Below are 18516 nucleotides of genomic sequence, written 5' to 3'. Positions count from 1 at the left end.
TTCTTTTGATTGCCTTGCGTTGCGGCGGGGCTAAATTTTGTCTTTCCTTTTGTCTGTCACTACCACTTTGTTCCGTAATCTGATCAGGTTCATCTTCGTTGTCTTTATTACTTTCTACTGTTTCCGTGATGTTGTCATTAGCAGGGACGTTTCGTGTGTATCACCTGGGGTGACAACTTTTTTCAAAATAACATTTGATTGTGATATTTGTAAGGCTTGGTATTTGAGGCAGCAGCTCCAGATTTCTTCAATTTCTTTTTCTCACTCAATGTTCGTATCCAGGCATCTCTAGTCGAATTCCATTTTTTTATAATAACAGGCTCAGAAACGAGAGTTCCCTACGTCATAATCGGCGATGAAGGTTTCGGTTTACACGAAAATTAATGAGGCCATTTAGCGGGACGCATTTAGACGTAAATAAGCGAATATATAACTATCGTTTGACCAGAGCTAGACGATACGTTGAATGTGCATTTGGTATTCTTGCTAATAAGTGGAGAGTATTCCACCGGCCTCTAGACGTCAACAAAACAACAGCTATATGGATAGTTAAGGCATGTACCGTTCTACACAACTTTGTAAGGGAAAAAGAGGGCTTAAAGGATGGCAACACATCCGAATCTGAAGCATTTCATTTCAATAGCCTACCTGATGATGAAACGCTACGAGGTGGTCGAACTGCAAATTCAGTTCGAACGGAATTCGAAAACTATTTCGTGTCCGAATCTGGGTCAGTTTCTTGGCAGAATGAAGCTATTTAAAATAAAAACAATGTCTCCATTACAATATCAAAATAAATACTTACCAAATTCTTGTCTTTCTTTTTGTTCCATAGCTTCAAAATCCTCCTTAGAATACCGCATATTTCGCGCCAAGCTGCGGTTTTTTGCAATTTTTCTTATAAATCTCCAGTGTTTTGTCCCAAAGAACTGGTCTACTTTCAACACAATTTATCAAAACTTCTTGCTCAACATATTTTTCAAACGCCTTGCTTGCCATGATTATGATAGCACTGGACACGTGCACTACTCTAGGAATGAAACCGGCATATGGCGGCTGTGTGTAGCACATCGCACCCCGCGCACCCCCGTGCAAAGCCTCGTGCGGTTTCAATCCGATAAAACGGATTAGTATAGTATTACTGGATCCGGAATACTGTGTGAACTGGCTCATACAACTACATACGCTAATACATATACGTTTAAACGGACTGTAAAACGGATTGCTGCTTATTTTGTCGGATCAGTATTTTTTACTGGATCCGGAATACTGTATTCTGTATGAACTCGCTCATACAACTACATACGTTAATAACATATACGTTTAAACGGACCTGTAAAACGGATGTTCTATGTGTACCGCCCTTAGTTGTAACTTCAAACATATGTTAAGTCAAGGATATATCAATTATTTAAATTATCCCAATGAAAAGTACTGATAAATAATAAAGGCAAATAGTTGCAGTGTGTCTTTCACTCAACGGTATTGCTATTTTAGAAAGCAGGCGTTTGAATAATAATTGTTAAATGGCTTATTATGTTATGAGTAGGTAAGTGGATAATAAGCACATTAAAAGGGTATCGTAAATAAAAACAAATGTAGGTCATTCATCAGATTCAGTTTATAATATTACAATTTACTTAAAAAATATTCAATTATTAATTTTTTATTTCACATTATTTTTTCGCATATATTATACAATGCGGAATTAGTTTCGTTTTACTCTTCGTAATTTTTTTCGATTCGTCGTCATAACATTTCCATTCTGAATTTCGTCTGCAATGAGCTTTGTAGTGACCAATTAGTGATTCACATACTGGGGGCACGAATTCTATTATTGACAGTAAATGAAACTCAGATCCTCTAACAAAAGAGATGTTGGTGGATCATCTATTGAAATAAATTGATTGGAATGAAATCAAATGCAATAAGATCTCGCAAAGATACACTAAATGATTTAACACCTTTAGTGTCGCCGCACACGAGCCACTCGCCACAGCCACAAACGCCGCCACTAGAAGCTAGAAGCGGCTACAAAGGTAGCTGAAGCGCGCGACAGCCACTTGTGGCCGGTGGTCGACACTTGCGGTCGGTGGCTGCTTGTTGTTGTATTTTTTTACCCTTGGGCGTGCAGTATCATAATGGACTCTGACGAAGAAGGTTTAATTGCGCTACTTTTGATAAAAGACGTCGTCGTAGAAGACGAAACCGTAGTTATTGGATACATCCAATTTTAACGAATGTAAACAAATGCAACGAACATTTCGATAATCTTCTAAACCATCCTAAAAAGTTTTTCAAACATTTTCGTTTAACCCATTCAATGCGGCGCACGCCGATCGGCGTATTATTGTTTCATACTCAGATTCTGACCACGCCGATCGGCGTAATATAAAATTGTTTTATATTTTATCCAAATTTGATGATTTAATAATAAAATATAGACCAATGTGCTTGTAATTTATAAGTGATATGCCTGGTACAAGTAGTTTTTGGATATTTCAGTTCTAGAAACGTTGAGTTTTCTTACTCTGGTGCTGAAAACGCCAATCGGCGTATTCCAGGGATTGAGAACTTAACTTAACTTTACTTGTATTGGTTTGTTTTTTTTAGAGAGATAAGCCATGTATTCACTGAACAACAGTGTTTCGGATACACAGTTTCTGAAACATCACGTAAATGTTTCCAGGAACAATGTTTCGGAAACTCTGCCGTCCACACAGTCAGTTGCTTAGGTCATGTCGCCCGAGGAAGTAGTGTTGTTATGTGGTGCCTACATTTTTTTGCATAAGTCCATTTCTAGTAAAAAGAAACGTAAAAGATGGTGGGTCAGGAATTACTTGCTAAGAAGACAAGACGTATTAAGTGATTTATGCATGTTTGATGGATCATTTAAAACTTTCTACGAATGTCAAAATCAGATTTTGAATATCTTTTGCAAAATGTTGGACCATTTATAGAGAAACAAGATACAAACTTACGAAGTGCAGTTACCGCTGAAACAAGACTAGCCATTACTTTAAGATATTTAGCTACTGGAGATTCATATTCTTCACTCTCATACACTTTTAGAGTTTCCAAACAATTAATCAGCCGGATCATACCCGAAGTTTGTAAGAATATAAAACGTGTGTTGAAGAACTACATCCAGGTAAGAAAAACTAAGTTATGAATCAATATTTTTTTTATTAATTATACAAAATTAGGCGAACTATCTACTGGGTACTACTATCGGTTTCTTCTACTGATGCGATTGTGAAACTATCTCTTCAATGGTTTCAAGTTCTTTTTGTGAGGTTGAACTTGCTGGTGTCGACGCAGTTTCATATCCGGGATGGCTATGATATCCGTAACCATAATTGTATTTGCCCATTCGCATGTCTATTAAAATATTATTAATATAAGCCTTGGCTTGTATTACGGCAGTCTCGTTTTGTACCGCTCTTAATTCTGAAGCGACGTATTGCCCATAAATATCATATTCATCCTTAGATTCATCCATTTTGCGTTTTGCAGATTTGACTATTTCAAATACTTCACTTAGATTGTCATCCACTTTTCTTTTAGATGCTTTTTTGCTACTTGTAGATGGTAGTGGGGATGGTGGAAGTGGAGATTGTGGTTTCTGCTGCTCCGATTGCTGTTCTGGCTCCTCAGTTGCCAGGAGGTCTTCACGGTTTGCCTGCAATTTTAAACACTTTTTTTTTAAGGTTCCGAGTTCCGAAGCGCACTGGAAAGAAAAGGCCCGTGAGTGGAACGAATTATGGAATTTTCCACACTGTGTCGGAGCTATAGATGGGAAGCATGTGGTTATTGAAGCGCCTAGCAATAGTAACAGTGATTACTACAACTACAAAGATCAGTTAAGTATTGTACTACTGGCTATTGTAGATGCATCTTATAATGTTATATATGCAAACTGTGGTGCGAAAGGAAGAGCATCTGACAGTGGCATCTTTCAAGAAACGAGTTTCTATCAAAGAATGGTGGAACACCGTCTTAATTTTCCAAACCAAGAAACGATATCACCAGATGGACCTGACCTTCCTTATGTAATACTGGGCGATAGTGCATTCCCATTATCGGAAAACTTGATGAGGCCGTACCCGGGTATTCATAACCGTGGCACAATGAAACGAATTTTCAACTATAGACTCTGTAGGGCCAGGAGGGTTGTAGAAAATGTTTTTGGAATTTTATGCGTGGTTTTTCGTGTATTTCGTAAACCAATTCCTCTCAAGCCTGAAAAGTGTGAACTTATTGTAATGGCATGTCTTTACATGCATAACTTTTTAAGAAGGAATAAACAATCTAGAGCCTTGTATACGCCCCCGATGACTTTTGATTTTGAAGACAGTGACCATAATGTCATAGAAGGTGCTTGGCGTAGAGAGTATACAGTTGAAGGAACTTCAATTTTGGAATTGGAAAGGCGACCTAGAAATTCAGCACGTACTGCTACAATCATAAGGGATCAATTTGGTGAATATTTCATGAGCGAAAGAGGAAGCTTGCCGTAACAAAACAATGTAGCTTAATGCTATGGCGGTAGTGTTTTCGTATATGTTAGATAGAATATTTACATGCCTACAGCTGATAACATAAAAATAAAATATGAATAATGCGCTCACTGTTTCATTTAAAGTATCCGCACCACCGACCCTTGTCGTCGTGCATTGTAAGAAAATTAATTCTTCATAAAATTTCCATTTTGATTTCCTTATATCTGCAGCACCAGCACCTGTGGTTTTTGTAGACAACATTTTCTTCCTCTCTCTTGCAAATTGCGACCGAATTTTATTCTCAACATCTGTTTTTGGAATTGCCAAAGCATTCGAAATTTCTTCCCAGGCGTCATTCTTTTTTATTTTATTTTTATAGTCCTTTGTCGAGCAATCCCATAATATTCGTTTTTCTCAAATAGTTCTATCAATTTAAAGACAGTTTCATCGTCCCACACTACAGCCATGTTTATAAACAAATGTTTAGACGCGTCCACACTCGCATGCACCTGTTGCGCAACTGATTTGCTTCTGTGTTCTCCGTCACAAGTGGGGAGCACCGAAACATACCGATAAACACGTAGTGTTTACAGAAACAAAATTATATGTTTCTGAAACAAAATGATTTGTTTCAGAAACACGTAGATTTTGTTTCTGAAACAGAGTTTATAAACAATTGTTGCTCAGTGAATACGTGGCTTAACCATAACATTGTGCCGAATAGGTTTCATAATTTTGATTATGCGTGTACTTTCTAATTAACTGTAATATTTCTGATTTAAAATCAAGTTTACAATTTTCGTCAATTTTTTTTACATGTGGAAGCAGCGACATCAGAAATTGCTTATCGGGGTCATTTTGGTCGCTTATTTGATCATGTTTACGTTTTAAATTTTCCGAAAGTGTTCTGAGAATTTCATTTTCGGATTTTTCGGCCCTTTTTATATTAATGTTTCTGTTTATTTTCGGGCGAGATGTTTCCGCATCATCAGTTGCATTAGTAACATCGGTAGGCGGTCTCACTTCTTTTAAGGAATTCAAGAACGATAGAAGATTGAAATAAATGTACTGTTTACTGCTTGTTGCTGCCGAACCACTCGCAACGTTCTTGTTTTTTGCATTTTCTCTATTAAAACTGTCACGAAGACTCTTCCACTTCCTCTGTAATTTAGTTACTGTAACAACAAAAAATATAATTTTAATTTATTTAATTTATTTAAAAAAAATATAAATTGTTTCAGGTATCTAGGAACTGGATGCTCGTTTGAGGATTTTGAACTCTCTTACCACCGTGGGGCCTCTACAGCAAGGAAAATAGTACAAGAAACATGTCAACTAATTTGGAACTATTTAAAAGCCGTTTGTATTCCAGAACCGACCCAAGACATGTGGAAAGAAATTGCCAGCGGATTTCTTCAAAATACTAATTTTCCTAATTGTTTAGGCGTCATAGATGGGAAACATATAAGAATTATTCATCCATTCGATACCGGCTCCTTGTATTTTAACTATAAATTTTTTTTTTCAATAGTACTTCTAGCAAGTTGTGACTCGAATTTACTTTTTACGTTCGTGGATGTTGGGGCATACGGTAAAGCATCCGATTCTACAATATTTAGAGAAAGTGAACTGTGTAACAAAATACACAGAAAGACATTAAATATCCCCTCACCACGGCAGGTCGGTAATCGACAACCATTGAACTACACATTTGTTGGTGATGAAGCATTTGGCCTCAGTGAAAATATGATGAGGCCATATGCTGGAAAATATTTGGACTTAGACAAAAAAGTTTTCAATTATAGCTTAAGCCGTGCCAGACGTTGCATTGAGTGTACCTTCGGCGTACTAGCAAACAAATGGAGAATATTACATCGCCCATTAAACACTTCTCTTCATTTCTCAGAAGACATTGTGAAAGCTTGTTGCATTTTGCACAACTTTATTCGCAAAAGGGATGGCTTCAATTTTCGGCATACTTTGAAAATAGTGGGACTCGAAAATATACAAAATACAGGCTGGCCAGTAACACGAGCGTCTACGGCAAGAGATACGTTAAAAGATTATTTTATGAATGAAGGAGCAATACCGTGGCAAGAAAACAGAATATAAATATATGGTTTTATATTATTTTATTAAACTTACCTTCAATGTTCTTTTCTTTGGCAGTTTTATTCGAAAAATCTCCCACAAACAATTCGCAGATTTCTTCCCAGGCCTTCACTTTTTCTCCTCTATTACTATAACTATCACTTTTTGAATCCCAAATCGCAGGACGGGATTTTATCTCTGATATAAATAATTCTATATCCATATTTATCTACCTATATGAACTACAGACTACGTGCGTGCGTTACCGTCGACTTACACAGGTTAACTGAGGCAAGGGAGAGAGGGGCGCGGAATCGCGCAAGTGGCGTGTGGCGGCTTTTTGTGTCGGCGTTTAGTGGCCGGTGCGAGCCACAAGATGCAAGCTGCGACGATTTGAAGCGTGTGGCCGCCACCGGCGCCAACCGTGTGCGGCGAGTCCATATAAAATGTATGAAAAATACAGGAAATATGCCAGTGGCGGCGTTTTGTGGTTGTGGCCGGTGGCCCGTGTGCTCGTGTGCCCGTGAGCCCTAAGTATAGGCTAGTAGCGCTTTTTACTCGGGCTGTGTAGGACGTGCTGCGTCATGAATTTTCTTACGAAAAAAAAGATTATAGTTGCTTATTACATACAGGGTGGCCCAGCGAATGACGTCAAGAATTTTTTTTTAATTTCTCCCACCTAGGGGTACCCGAAAATACCCCATGTATGTTCCCCGATTTTTTTTAGTTTTCGAGTTACGATTTTTTTAGTAAGTACACATTTTGAAATAACTTTTATTTTTGCATACAGTCGATGCCATGTTATATTAATTTAAAAATCATAATCTGTCTCAAAGTTGTCCGCATTTTCATTGGGTCCTGTTTGCTCTGCTGCAGATGTTTCAATATCCTGGGTTGTTTGAATTTGTGAAGCGCTAGGAGTATTAATACTAGTGTTAATATCATTTGGAGCACTAGGAGTATCGATATCGATACTAGTATTGATATTATCTGTTGTAGGTGTTGATGAGGCTGTAGAATAACCATAATTATTCGGAGAATACCAACTATGTTGAAGATTACTTTCTTCAGCTGATATTACCGCATTAAAGCAGGTTTTTTTAATTTGTAGTTGTAAATAATACGGCAGCTTTTTCGCCGATGCAGCCAAAAATAAAAAAAAAAGTCTATTTCATCGTACTTATCACTAGCTGACATCATGTTTTTAACTTCTATCCGTTCTTGTTCCAACAGTTCGCGGCGTTTTTGATTTTTTTTCAAAAGATCTAGAATTTCATCGTTCTTTCTTTTTTTGGATGTGGATGGGAGAGGCCCAGAAGCTGTTGAATCATTAGGAACATCGACAGAAGGAAGATTATTTGAATTTGATGGCAACAAATTGCATGATTCCCGTGAACTCTCATCAATGCTATTTGGCGGATTTGAAGTTTCGCTTACTGAGTCATCCAAGGGCGCAAAATTTGATGACCGGTCTCTGTTACACATGTAAGGCAATAAGAATGACATGGCTTTCTGATATTTCCATTCTTTTCGTTGTTTTCTAGCCTGTCCACTCCTTGTTGCATTTTGTCTTTTTAAGGCATCTCGATGATTATCTCTCAGTTGTTTCCATCGCGACTTGGCAGTTTTAACTGAAACAATCAACAAACACAAAAAATTATTCCATGGTCTATTTATAAAAAAATATTACTTTTATTTTTCAGGTATTTAGCAACCGGCCACTCATTTACAACGATGGGAGAAAATTTTAGAATTGGATTAAAAAGTGTATCAAGAATTATTGATGAGGTTTGTGATGCTTTATGGAATGAATTGCAACCTCTTGTCATGCCGCAACCAACAGAAAACGACTGGAAAGAAATAGCAAAAGATTTTGATGAACTATGGCAATTTAAAAATTGTACAGGTGCTCTTGATGGCAAGCACGTATATATCAAGGCTCCCTCGAAAACTGGGTCCTCGTTTTTCAACTACAAAAAGAGATTTTCTGTAGTATTGATGTGTTTAGCTGATGCCAGAAGGAAAATCAGAATGGTTGATGTGGGATCTATGGGAAGATTTTCTGATGCAGGAATTTTTGATAACAGCATTTTCGGAAAGAGTCTAAAAGAGAAGAGATTGAATTTACCTGAGCCGGTACCATTGTATCAAGGTGGTGCAAAAATGCCGTTCGTATTTATAGGAGACGAAGCTTTTCCATTAATGGAAAATTTTATGAGGCCATACCCACGTGATGGACTAAACGCAGAAAGAAAAATATTTAATTACCGATTATCAAGAGCACGTCGCATTGTTGAGGCAACTTTCGGTGTATTGACGAGAAAGTGGTACGTGTATCATAAAGATTTCGAATGCAAAATAGAAACAGTTGACAAGGTAATAAAAGCAACATGTGTTTTGCACAATTATTTAATTCAAAGACAACCTGATTATATAAACAATATTGAAAATAACATGGAGCAAACATTATTATCAGTTGGTGATATTACACAAACACAACATTCTATTAATTATGGTTTTCAAGTTCGCGAAATGTATTGTTCATACTTCAATAATCAGGGGAAGGTTCCATGGCAAGATACTCGAATTTTGAAAAGAATCTATAGTCAGTGATGTGTGACAGATTTGGATAGTTTGGCCAGCCGCGGACATTATTTAGGTATTATTTTGTTAAATAAAAAAAAGATATCAATATGTACCTACTAGAGGGTATTATAGAATAAAAATACACAATATTATTTACCATCCGATATGTTTGTTTCAATTATTATTTGGTCCCACGCAGCATCTTTTGTTTCGTTGCATTTGTAAAATTCTGAAGATGTGTTCCAAATGCACGGAAACTTTTTCACACTTTCAATAAGTTTTTCATCCATTGTGTTCACTGCGTCGGTCACATACGCACTGGTCGAACTACGGCGGCACACTGCGGACGCAACTGGGGCCGTCTCAATTAATTTTGCAGTCGATATTGTCAAAGCTTGTTGTATATTACACAACTTTGTACTGAACCGCGATGGATTACAATCCCCCGTAGAAATGATCATAGATGATTCTGAACTACAAAGCCTACAGACGTTGAATGCAAGAATAATGAGTGCAAATTTAATAAGAGATAAGTTTTCGAATTATTTTTCTAGTGTCTTTGGAGCCTTGAAGTGGCAATTAAAAAAAAAATGAAATTATAGAAGTACTTGCTTAGTTCTAAATAGATATACAGTAGGTACTTTAAGATAAATAATGGGCATAGGACAAACATCAGAAATGAGTAATAACAATTTTAAAACGTAATTTATTAAAAAAAAGACATAATTCAACTTTATAAGCAAACAAAATAATTGTTAATGTCATATAAAAGAAAATTAAAATAGGTCAGAAACACAACATTAGTCGATGCTCATCACGAATACCGCGACAGATTCTGGAAGCCCTCTTACATGCGGGCACGCTATTTAATTCATACTTATATGCATTGATTGAATTGTTGTAGAAATTTTTAAAAGTACTTACCAAGTTTTGTTTTTTCACTGTTTTATTTGTCTTGGAAATTTGGAAACAAACTTTCACAGACGCTCTTCCACGCATCTTGCTTAATAAATTTATTTTTATAATGCTCATCACTTGTGTCCTAAAGGACGGGACGCTCCTCAATTAAAGATATTAAAAAATCTATATCATATTCCGCCATTTTTTTATAAACAAAGAAGGCGGAGCAGTCCCCGCGCGTCTTTCTCTAAAGCTGTCTGAGAGCGGACTAAAATGGCGTCACCAAGGATGACGTAATATCGCAGGAATGTGCGATGCGAAGCAGATCGGAAATTCTTGCGATGCGATGCGAATTCGCGGTTTTGTGTGGGAGCCCTTACTCGGGCTGTGTAGGACGTGCTGCGTCATGAATTTTCTTACGAAAAAAAAGATTATAGTTGCTTATTACATATATAGGAAAAAGAAAATAGAAAAAAAAGGGAAGTAAGGTTTTGGATACATCCGATTTTAGTAAAAAGGGAGGAATATGGCGCGTTTCATACACTTGTCAAGAATCAATTGAGAGAAGATGAAGACAAGTTTTACAATTATTTTAGAATGCAGAAAACTACATTCGACAACTTGCTCCAAAAATTATCCCAGGAACTAAAACATCAAGATACTTTTATGCGAGAGAGTATATCGCCCGCAGAAAGATTGGCTGTAACTCTGAGGTAAGTAGGTACAAAATTAAATGACATATTTTAGTTTAAAATTGTTTATTGCACACAAACAAAATTATTACATGTAATTGAATTTTAATAACTATTAATTTAAGAACAAGTAAATCAAAAAATACACTACGCTGAAAATGCTACTCAAGTGCGGTACTAAAATCGAACTCGTCTTCAATAGAAACTTGAGAATCTGCCGAGATACTTTCCGCATTTACACTATGTACAGATAATTGTGATTCGGGTCGGTAGTGGATTGGCTCTAAACCAGAACCGTGTCCAAAATCATGAGAAGACGTCTGTGGACGACTTAGGGCCCTCGCCCACGGGCGACTTTTTGTAGCGATGCAGTCGCGATGCTCTCGCGCGTAGCATCGATACAGACGCGAAGCAGTCGCTAGCTGTGTGCCCGCGCCCACGGGACCAGATTCAGTCGCGATGCAAACGCGATTCGGTCGCGATGCAGTTACGATACAAAAATAACTTGGATCAGTACAGTTGCAAGATGGACTCCGTTGAGGCAACATTAGTCACGTTGTCTTTGGTGCTGCTTTTACGTAAGCAGCCGAAGCGTAGGCAACGGAAGCAGCGTCAATATTGGATGCATCCATTTAATACCCAGAGATTACTTTGTGGACATCATGTAACAACATTCAAACAACTCAAAAAATATGATTTTAAATTCAAAAGTTGTTATAGAATGTCATATTCGACGTTTTGTGAATTGCTTTCCATTGTAAAACCAGAGTTGACACGCAGAAATACAATGATGAGACAATGTATATCAGCTGAAGAACGACTAACCATCACTTTAAGGTAAGAAGAACCAAATATTATATTAATTATCTTTTAATGGTTCATTCAAAGGCACAGTGGTACTGAAAGTTGTATTATATAATGTAATATGTGGTGTTGTCCACATTTAAAAAATAAATCTTAAACAGGTTTGTAATTTCTTAATTTTTACTTTACGGTGAATATAGATTTGTGATAATAGAATCTTGTGTAGAATCATCATTAATATAATTATATTCATCATCATTATATTGCAACGAAGCTGCAGTATTGATGTTGGTACTAGCAGGCGTTGGCAGTGTGTTGTTACTTATTAGTTGCGATTGCGACACGCTACTTTCAGTACTTGTACGAGCTGTTGTGTCGTAGCTTTGATATCCAGACTGATATCCATAGTGACTGACGTATGCAGACGTCTGTGCCCTATTGTTATATTTTCGAAGCAAATTTATCATTTCGGCTTTTGCATCGAGTTTATATTCTTCCTTTATGGAATGAAAATGTGGAAAAAGAGAAAGTAAAAAATGTTGATCTGGATGTTGAATGGTTGGCGTGACTTTGTTCAATTTTTCAGTCAGAATTTCGTATAATTTATTTTCTGCATCATCACTTGTTTTAAGCTTCTTTGATTTTGGCATTACAAAAGATTCCGAACAATCTTCGGAGTCGGTTCCCTCAGTAACTGTAGGTCGACTTGGCGGTCTGATTTCGGTCAAAGGTTGTAAAAATGACAAATATTTATAGTACACATATTGTTTTCTCGGTTTAGCCCCGGACCCACTAGAACAGTTCTTTGCCTTTGCCCGTTCTCTGTTGTAGGAATCTTTTAAACTTTTCCATTTTTTCTGGAGTTCCACAGCTGAAAAAATATATACAAGTTTAACAGGACCTCATTTGATGAAAGTAACAAACTACAACTGTAAAGTGCCAACACAGTTATATCAGCCAATCGCGTTGCAGGACCGCACGACGTGATTGGCTGATATGACAGTATTGCCACTTTACACTTGTAGTTTTGTAGCATGTAACTTTCGTGAAATTAGACCAAGGCCATAAATATAATGTAATCTTTAGTAATTTATATTCTTTTTCAGGTACTTAGCAACTGGATGTAATTTCACAGATCTTCATATAGATTTTAAATGTGGACATACTACTGCACGCAGAATTGTTAAAGAAACCGTAGAAGTAATATGGAATAAATTAAAAGTCATATCCATGCCAGAACCAATAGAAGAATCACATTTAAAAACCGCTGAAGGATTTATGAAACATGCAAATTTTCCTAACATAATTGGAGCAATAGATGGAAAACATATAAGAATTATAAAACCATGTCATACCGGCTCAGAATATTACAATTACAAACATTTTTTTTCCATCGTGTTGCTAGCAATATGTGACGCTAATTATAATTTCATAGCTATCGATGTCGGATGCTATGGAAAGAGCTCCGATTCAACAATACATGACAGCAGCGAATGGGTTAAGAAAATACGAGAAGGAAATTTTAAAATACCTCAACCGAGACCTATATGTAACAATGGAATACCTATACCGTTTTCATTTATTGGCGATGAAGGATTTGCCTTATCCGAACACTTGCAAAGACCATACGCTGGTAAACATTTACCACGAAATAAGAGAATATACAATTACCGCTTGACACGCGCAAGGCGTTATATTGAATGTACGTTTGGTATATTGAGTAACAAATTTAAAATTTTCAACAGGCCCATAAACGTTAATGTTGATTTTGCTACGAACATTGTTAAAGCGTGTTGCGTATTGCACAATTTCATACGTAAGCGAGATGGATACCAATTTGATCACACTCTGAGTATAATTGGATTCCAAGATTCACCTGCCAGTGAAAATTTACATTTAATAAGAAGACGAAGATCTGAACTAAGTGGTACTGCAATTCGAAATATATATACTGACTATTTCACCGGTGAAGGTTCTGTACCGTGGCAAGATTCAAAAATTTGAAAAAAGTAACCAATAAAATAACCAGCAAAGGAGATCATCTTGTTTATATTTTTACTATAGGTACTAATTATTATCTCCTAAACGCGTGAACCAATTTGCATGATTCAAACGAATAAAATGGTTTTAGACCTAGACCTTTCGTTTGACACCAAAATAGTTAAGATATCTCAACAAACAAAAAATCACATTTTCAAGTTGCTCTCGTAATTATCTAACATGTTTGTGAAACGCGTACAAACAATTCTTTTAAAAACTATCTTATTAAACGTTCACAATTAGCGCAGTATTACTATTAAATTAATGAAGTGAAATTAATGAATGAGTTAAATAACTTACCACAATCATTCTTTTCTTTGTTAGTTTTTTCTCCAAATTCTGCATTAAATAATTCATTTATCTCTTCCCATGCCTTCCTTTTTGCAATCTTATTCGAATACTCAGGAAGACGTGAGTCCCATATTACAGGACGCTCCTGAATTGCCGTAATAAACGTTTCAGTGTCAAATGACTCCATTTTACGCCTGTGACGGACAATAGCATGCACTCTGGACCTGTCTGTGTTGCACGTTGCAATGATGCCGATTCCCAATCACGCGCCGCGCCACACTCCCTCCCCCCTCCGTTCTCTCTACCGATGTCGTCCGACACGGTCGCGCGTTTGTATCGATACAATCGTGATGCAGTAGCGCGTTGCAAATGCGACTAACACGCGTTAGAAGTGATGCAGTCGCGCGTTTGCTAAACGCGCGACTGCATCGCTACAAAAAGTCGCCGTGGGCGAGGGCCCTTATTGCATAGCCCGATCTAGCAGCTGTAGAATGTCCATATGTTGACGATTGCGCATTTGAGGATGCTGTACCACTTAAATATCCTTGATGGCCTTGATCCCATTGGTTTCTTGATGTAGGTATATACTGAGTACACTGTCTTTGTTGAATATTTTTAAAGCCACGGATACACTAGGGGACAAATGGAGCAACATGTTGCGGAACATGTTCCTCAACAACTACGTGGAATGTGCCGACATACATGTCGCGGAACATTTTGTCGACCACACTTCTCAGTGTTTATAGAAATGTTGCCCGAGGAGGTTGTGGCTATTAGTGCTGCGTACATAGTAATTATATCGAGTGTATTGAAACGTAAGAGAAAGAGAAGGTGGTGGATGCGGAATTTCTTATTACAACGAGAAAGAAGAGTTAATATTCTAAGTGATCTCCGAATGTCTGACGGATCGTTTGTGAATTTTACTCGCATGTCATCATCTGATTTTGAAACTTTATTGCAAATGATCGCACCTTCCATAACCAAACAGGATACAATATTACGGAACGCTATTAGTCCTCATATCAGACTAGCCATTACATTGAGGTACTTGTCGACTGGAGATTCTTATGCTTCTTTGTCGTACACTTTTCGAGTGTCAAAACAACTAATACGTAAAATAGTACCAGAAGTTTGTAAAGAACTGATATAAAAATTGAAGATATTTGTAAAGGTAAGTTGAAGAAAACGCATACATTTTATTTATAATTGTATTTTAATCTTCAGTAAAATAAATTTTAAAGAGTACGAGATGGATATAACGATCAACGTAAATTAATTAGTATTAGTGCCATCAATGCTATTAGTGCTCGAGGAATCCATATTTGCAAGTATATTTTGTATAATATGCTCTTCAGAAGGCTCGGGGCTAATATCACTGGATGCAGTGCTATAGCCCTGTTGTACAACTGACTGGCTTTGATTATTATAACTTGTACGGTATTTTCCTAAGCGTGCATCTAATAAAATATTATTAATATAATATTTAGCCATAATTACACTGTGTTCGTCATTTAATGCACGTAACTCAGTTCCTACGTACTGTCCATAAACATCGAATTCATCTCGGGACATCATTCTGTTTTTAGCAGCATGCAGAACTTCATAAGCCTCCTCCAATCTATCTTCATTGGGGTGGCTCTTCTTCCGAGTTGGTCGTGACGATGAAGGTGTTGGTGCAGGGATTGTGGGTTGCTCTGCTTGATCAATGGTAGATTGCGATTCTAGTTGATGAGGAGATTGAAATTCCGGAACGGTAGATTGAGAATGTAGAACGACATCTTCATCCGGAGACGAAATCGAGTTTTTGCTTTGTGGACTCTGAAAAAATAATGATATAAATATTAAGTCAATTATTATAATAAGAATATACTAAGTATAAAACACGTATTGTATTATATCAAACATCTGTGTGACATGAATCCTTAATTATTAGTACGCAAAAATAGTATTTAATGTATATTTATTTCTTTACAGGTCCCAGCTACTGCAAATGAATGGAAAAGCAAGGCTAAAAGCTTTGAAAATATATGGAATTTTCCGCATTGCGTTGGATCTATAGATGGTAAACACGTTTTAATCCAAGCTCCTTCGAATTCGGGAAGTGACTATTTTAACTATAAGGAACAATTTAGTATTGTCCTATTGGGTATTGTCGATGCAAATTACAATTTTATCTATGCAAATTGTGGTGCTAAAGGAAAATCTTCTGACAGTGGAGTATTCCAAGAGACTGCTTTTTATAAAGCTTTAGCTGATAACCAACTCAACTGGCCAACTCCAGACCCAATACGACAAGATGGGCCGAATATGCCTTACGTACTTGTAGGAGACAGCGCCTTTGCACTGACAGAAAACATGATGAAGCCATATCCCGGTAATCATGACGTGGGTACAACAAGACGCATTTTCAACTATCGATTGTCAAGAGCTAGAAGAATTGTCGAAAATGTGTTTGGTATCTTAGGTGTTGTATTTCGTATATTCCGAACTCCCATAACCATCCTACCCTTTAATGCTGAAGTTGTTGTAATGGCGTGCGTATACCTCCATAATTTTTAAGGCGAAATAGTCAATCGAGATCACTGTACAACCCACATGGGACTTTTGATTCTGAAAATGTGGATCACGATATTTTAGAAGGATCTTGGCGCAGAGAAACTGGCTCTGTTAATATGTCGAATTTAAATGCTATGGGAAGACGCTACCCTGAATCTGCTATGGAAATAAGAAACAAATTTGCTGAATGTTTCATGAGTGAAGAAGGACGTGTTCCCTGGCAGAATAATTTTTAAATGAATAAACTAGTATTGTACGATATTTTTTCTTTTAATGTTACTGAACAACGTCAATCCTTTTAGAAGTGAAGTTTTGTGGGTGAGGTGTGTACAAATCTTAGTTTATGTAAATAATATAGGTACATATTAATTTGTCACTTTTCCTTTCCTTGTGTGTCCGTACAATAAATTATAAATATAAATAAAAATAAACCCGTTTGCGCTAAATTTGTCGCAGGTGATGTGACCGTGATTACTGATTACAAATGACAAAATAACTAAAGTATGACTTACGTTTGTGTCCAAAGTGTCCAAGCTTCCAGAAGTTGTGGCTCCCTTTAGCAAAAATTTCATTGCATCGTACGCAAACCATGCACTGGACTTCACGTCCTCTCGTCCACTACCAGTAGTTTTTGACGATTTCACTTTCTTCCTTTCTCGGACAAATTGCGAAGGCAGGGTATGAACTTTGGTTTCTATTTCTTTTCTAGGCAATTTAAGCGCCTTGGCAATATCCTCCCATGCATCATTTTTCTTTATTTTATTTCGATAGTCACGGTGTGAAGTATCCCACAACAAGTCACGACTTTCGTAAAGCTCTATAAGCAAAAGCACGGTATCATTTCCGCACACTACAGACATTTTAAAGGCACGTTGCGTACGCGACTACACTCAGTGACAAATGGCGCAACACTGACGCGGGACACGTGCGCTCGCTCTCGAGGCGGGAGCAAGCAACATGCCCCGCGTCACGTAAAATGTTGTGGGTCATGTTGCGGGACACTATGCAACGTTGCAGCGTCACGTATATTTTGTGTTGCGCGTCATGTTGCGGGACAAAATGTTCCCTAGTGTATCCGGGGCTTAAGGTAAGTAAATTTATTCAAATAAATGAAGACTGTCCGAATCTTGGCTTGAAGGTGACGGCACCCACGTCGACGTTGGCGGTGCTGGTGCCGGTGCCGGTGGTGTCGCAGACCACTGTTGTGATGGTGTTGAGGACCTAGCAGTAGTGTATCCGGAATAAGATGGTGTAGAATATGCGTATTGATATTGGTACTGATTTGTTTGTTGTGGTAATGCTGGATTCTGTGCTTTTTGAATTACATTGAGCAATTCAATCTTTGTTGACAGCCGTCGATTCTCAGGTACCTTCTTGAGCTCAGTGTACAATGATAAACAGAATAATTTATCATCATCTTCATTAGTTAGTTGTGCTGTTTGAAGCTGTTGTCTTGCGTGCAAACTTTTTTCTAAAATATCAACAATTTGTTTATCCACTGCATTTATTTTTTGTTTCTTCCTTGTCCCTTCAGTTTGTTTTTTTGGAGGTGGTATTAAGTCTTCATTTTCCGAATTTTTTACGGCAGGAGTTTCAAAGTTGTTCTCTGTATCCTTATTTAATACGGAACTCTCGAGAAATTTTAGTTTTGCGAAGTATACATATGGTACATGTTTGGAGGATCCAGACCCAGATGGAAGATTTTTTTGCCGTTTAGACTCCCTTATGTAATTGTCTCGAATACTTTTCCATTTTCTTGTTAGTGTAGAACCTGAAAAGAAATAATATAATGCTATTTTTATTTTTGACAGATACTTGACTACAGGCTGTTCGTTCGCAGAATTACACTATGGATATCGTCTTGGAAAATCGACTATTATACAGATAGTGGAACAAGTTTGCAAAGTGCTGTGGAGCAAATTAAAATCTATGTGCATGCCTGAAATGACTACCGAAAAATGGAAAGACGTAGAAAAAGGTTTTATAAAATACGCCAACTTCCCAAACTGTATCGGCGCAATTGATGGGAAGCACATTGAAATAATACAACCGGA

General features: G+C 37.2%; 3 protein-coding genes and 1 pseudogene across 4 annotated transcripts in view; 3 read left to right on the top strand and 1 right to left on the bottom strand.

Moving 5' to 3' along the window:
• LOC113499480 (DE-cadherin) overlaps positions 1-18516 on the top strand; it is a 519450-nt gene that overhangs the window by 71696 nt on the left and 429238 nt on the right. The window lies entirely within an intron of this gene.
• LOC113499495 (protein ANTAGONIST OF LIKE HETEROCHROMATIN PROTEIN 1-like) lies at positions 2888-4626 on the top strand. Its single transcript, XM_026880000.1, has 2 exons — positions 2888-3151; positions 3711-4626. Exons 1-2 carry the CDS (start codon positions 2909-2911, stop codon positions 4518-4520), a joined length of 1053 nt encoding a protein of 350 aa, XP_026735801.1. The 5' UTR covers positions 2888-2908; the 3' UTR covers positions 4521-4626.
• LOC113499502 lies at positions 5337-11008 on the bottom strand (annotated as a pseudogene).
• Positions 11169-14369, top strand: LOC113499488 (protein ALP1-like). Its single transcript, XM_026879993.1, has 2 exons — positions 11169-11608; positions 12682-14369. The coding sequence occupies exons 1-2, from the start codon at positions 11253-11255 to the stop codon at positions 13577-13579; spliced, it is 1254 nt and encodes a 417-aa protein (XP_026735794.1). The 5' UTR covers positions 11169-11252; the 3' UTR covers positions 13580-14369.

The sequence above is a fragment of the Trichoplusia ni genome, chromosome 12 (genome assembly GCF_003590095.1).
Source record: "Trichoplusia ni isolate ovarian cell line Hi5 chromosome 12, tn1, whole genome shotgun sequence".
Taxonomy (NCBI): domain Eukaryota; kingdom Metazoa; phylum Arthropoda; class Insecta; order Lepidoptera; family Noctuidae; genus Trichoplusia; species Trichoplusia ni.
The sequence above is the reverse complement of the archived record's forward strand: the minus strand, read 5'-3'. Positions and strand labels throughout refer to the sequence as shown.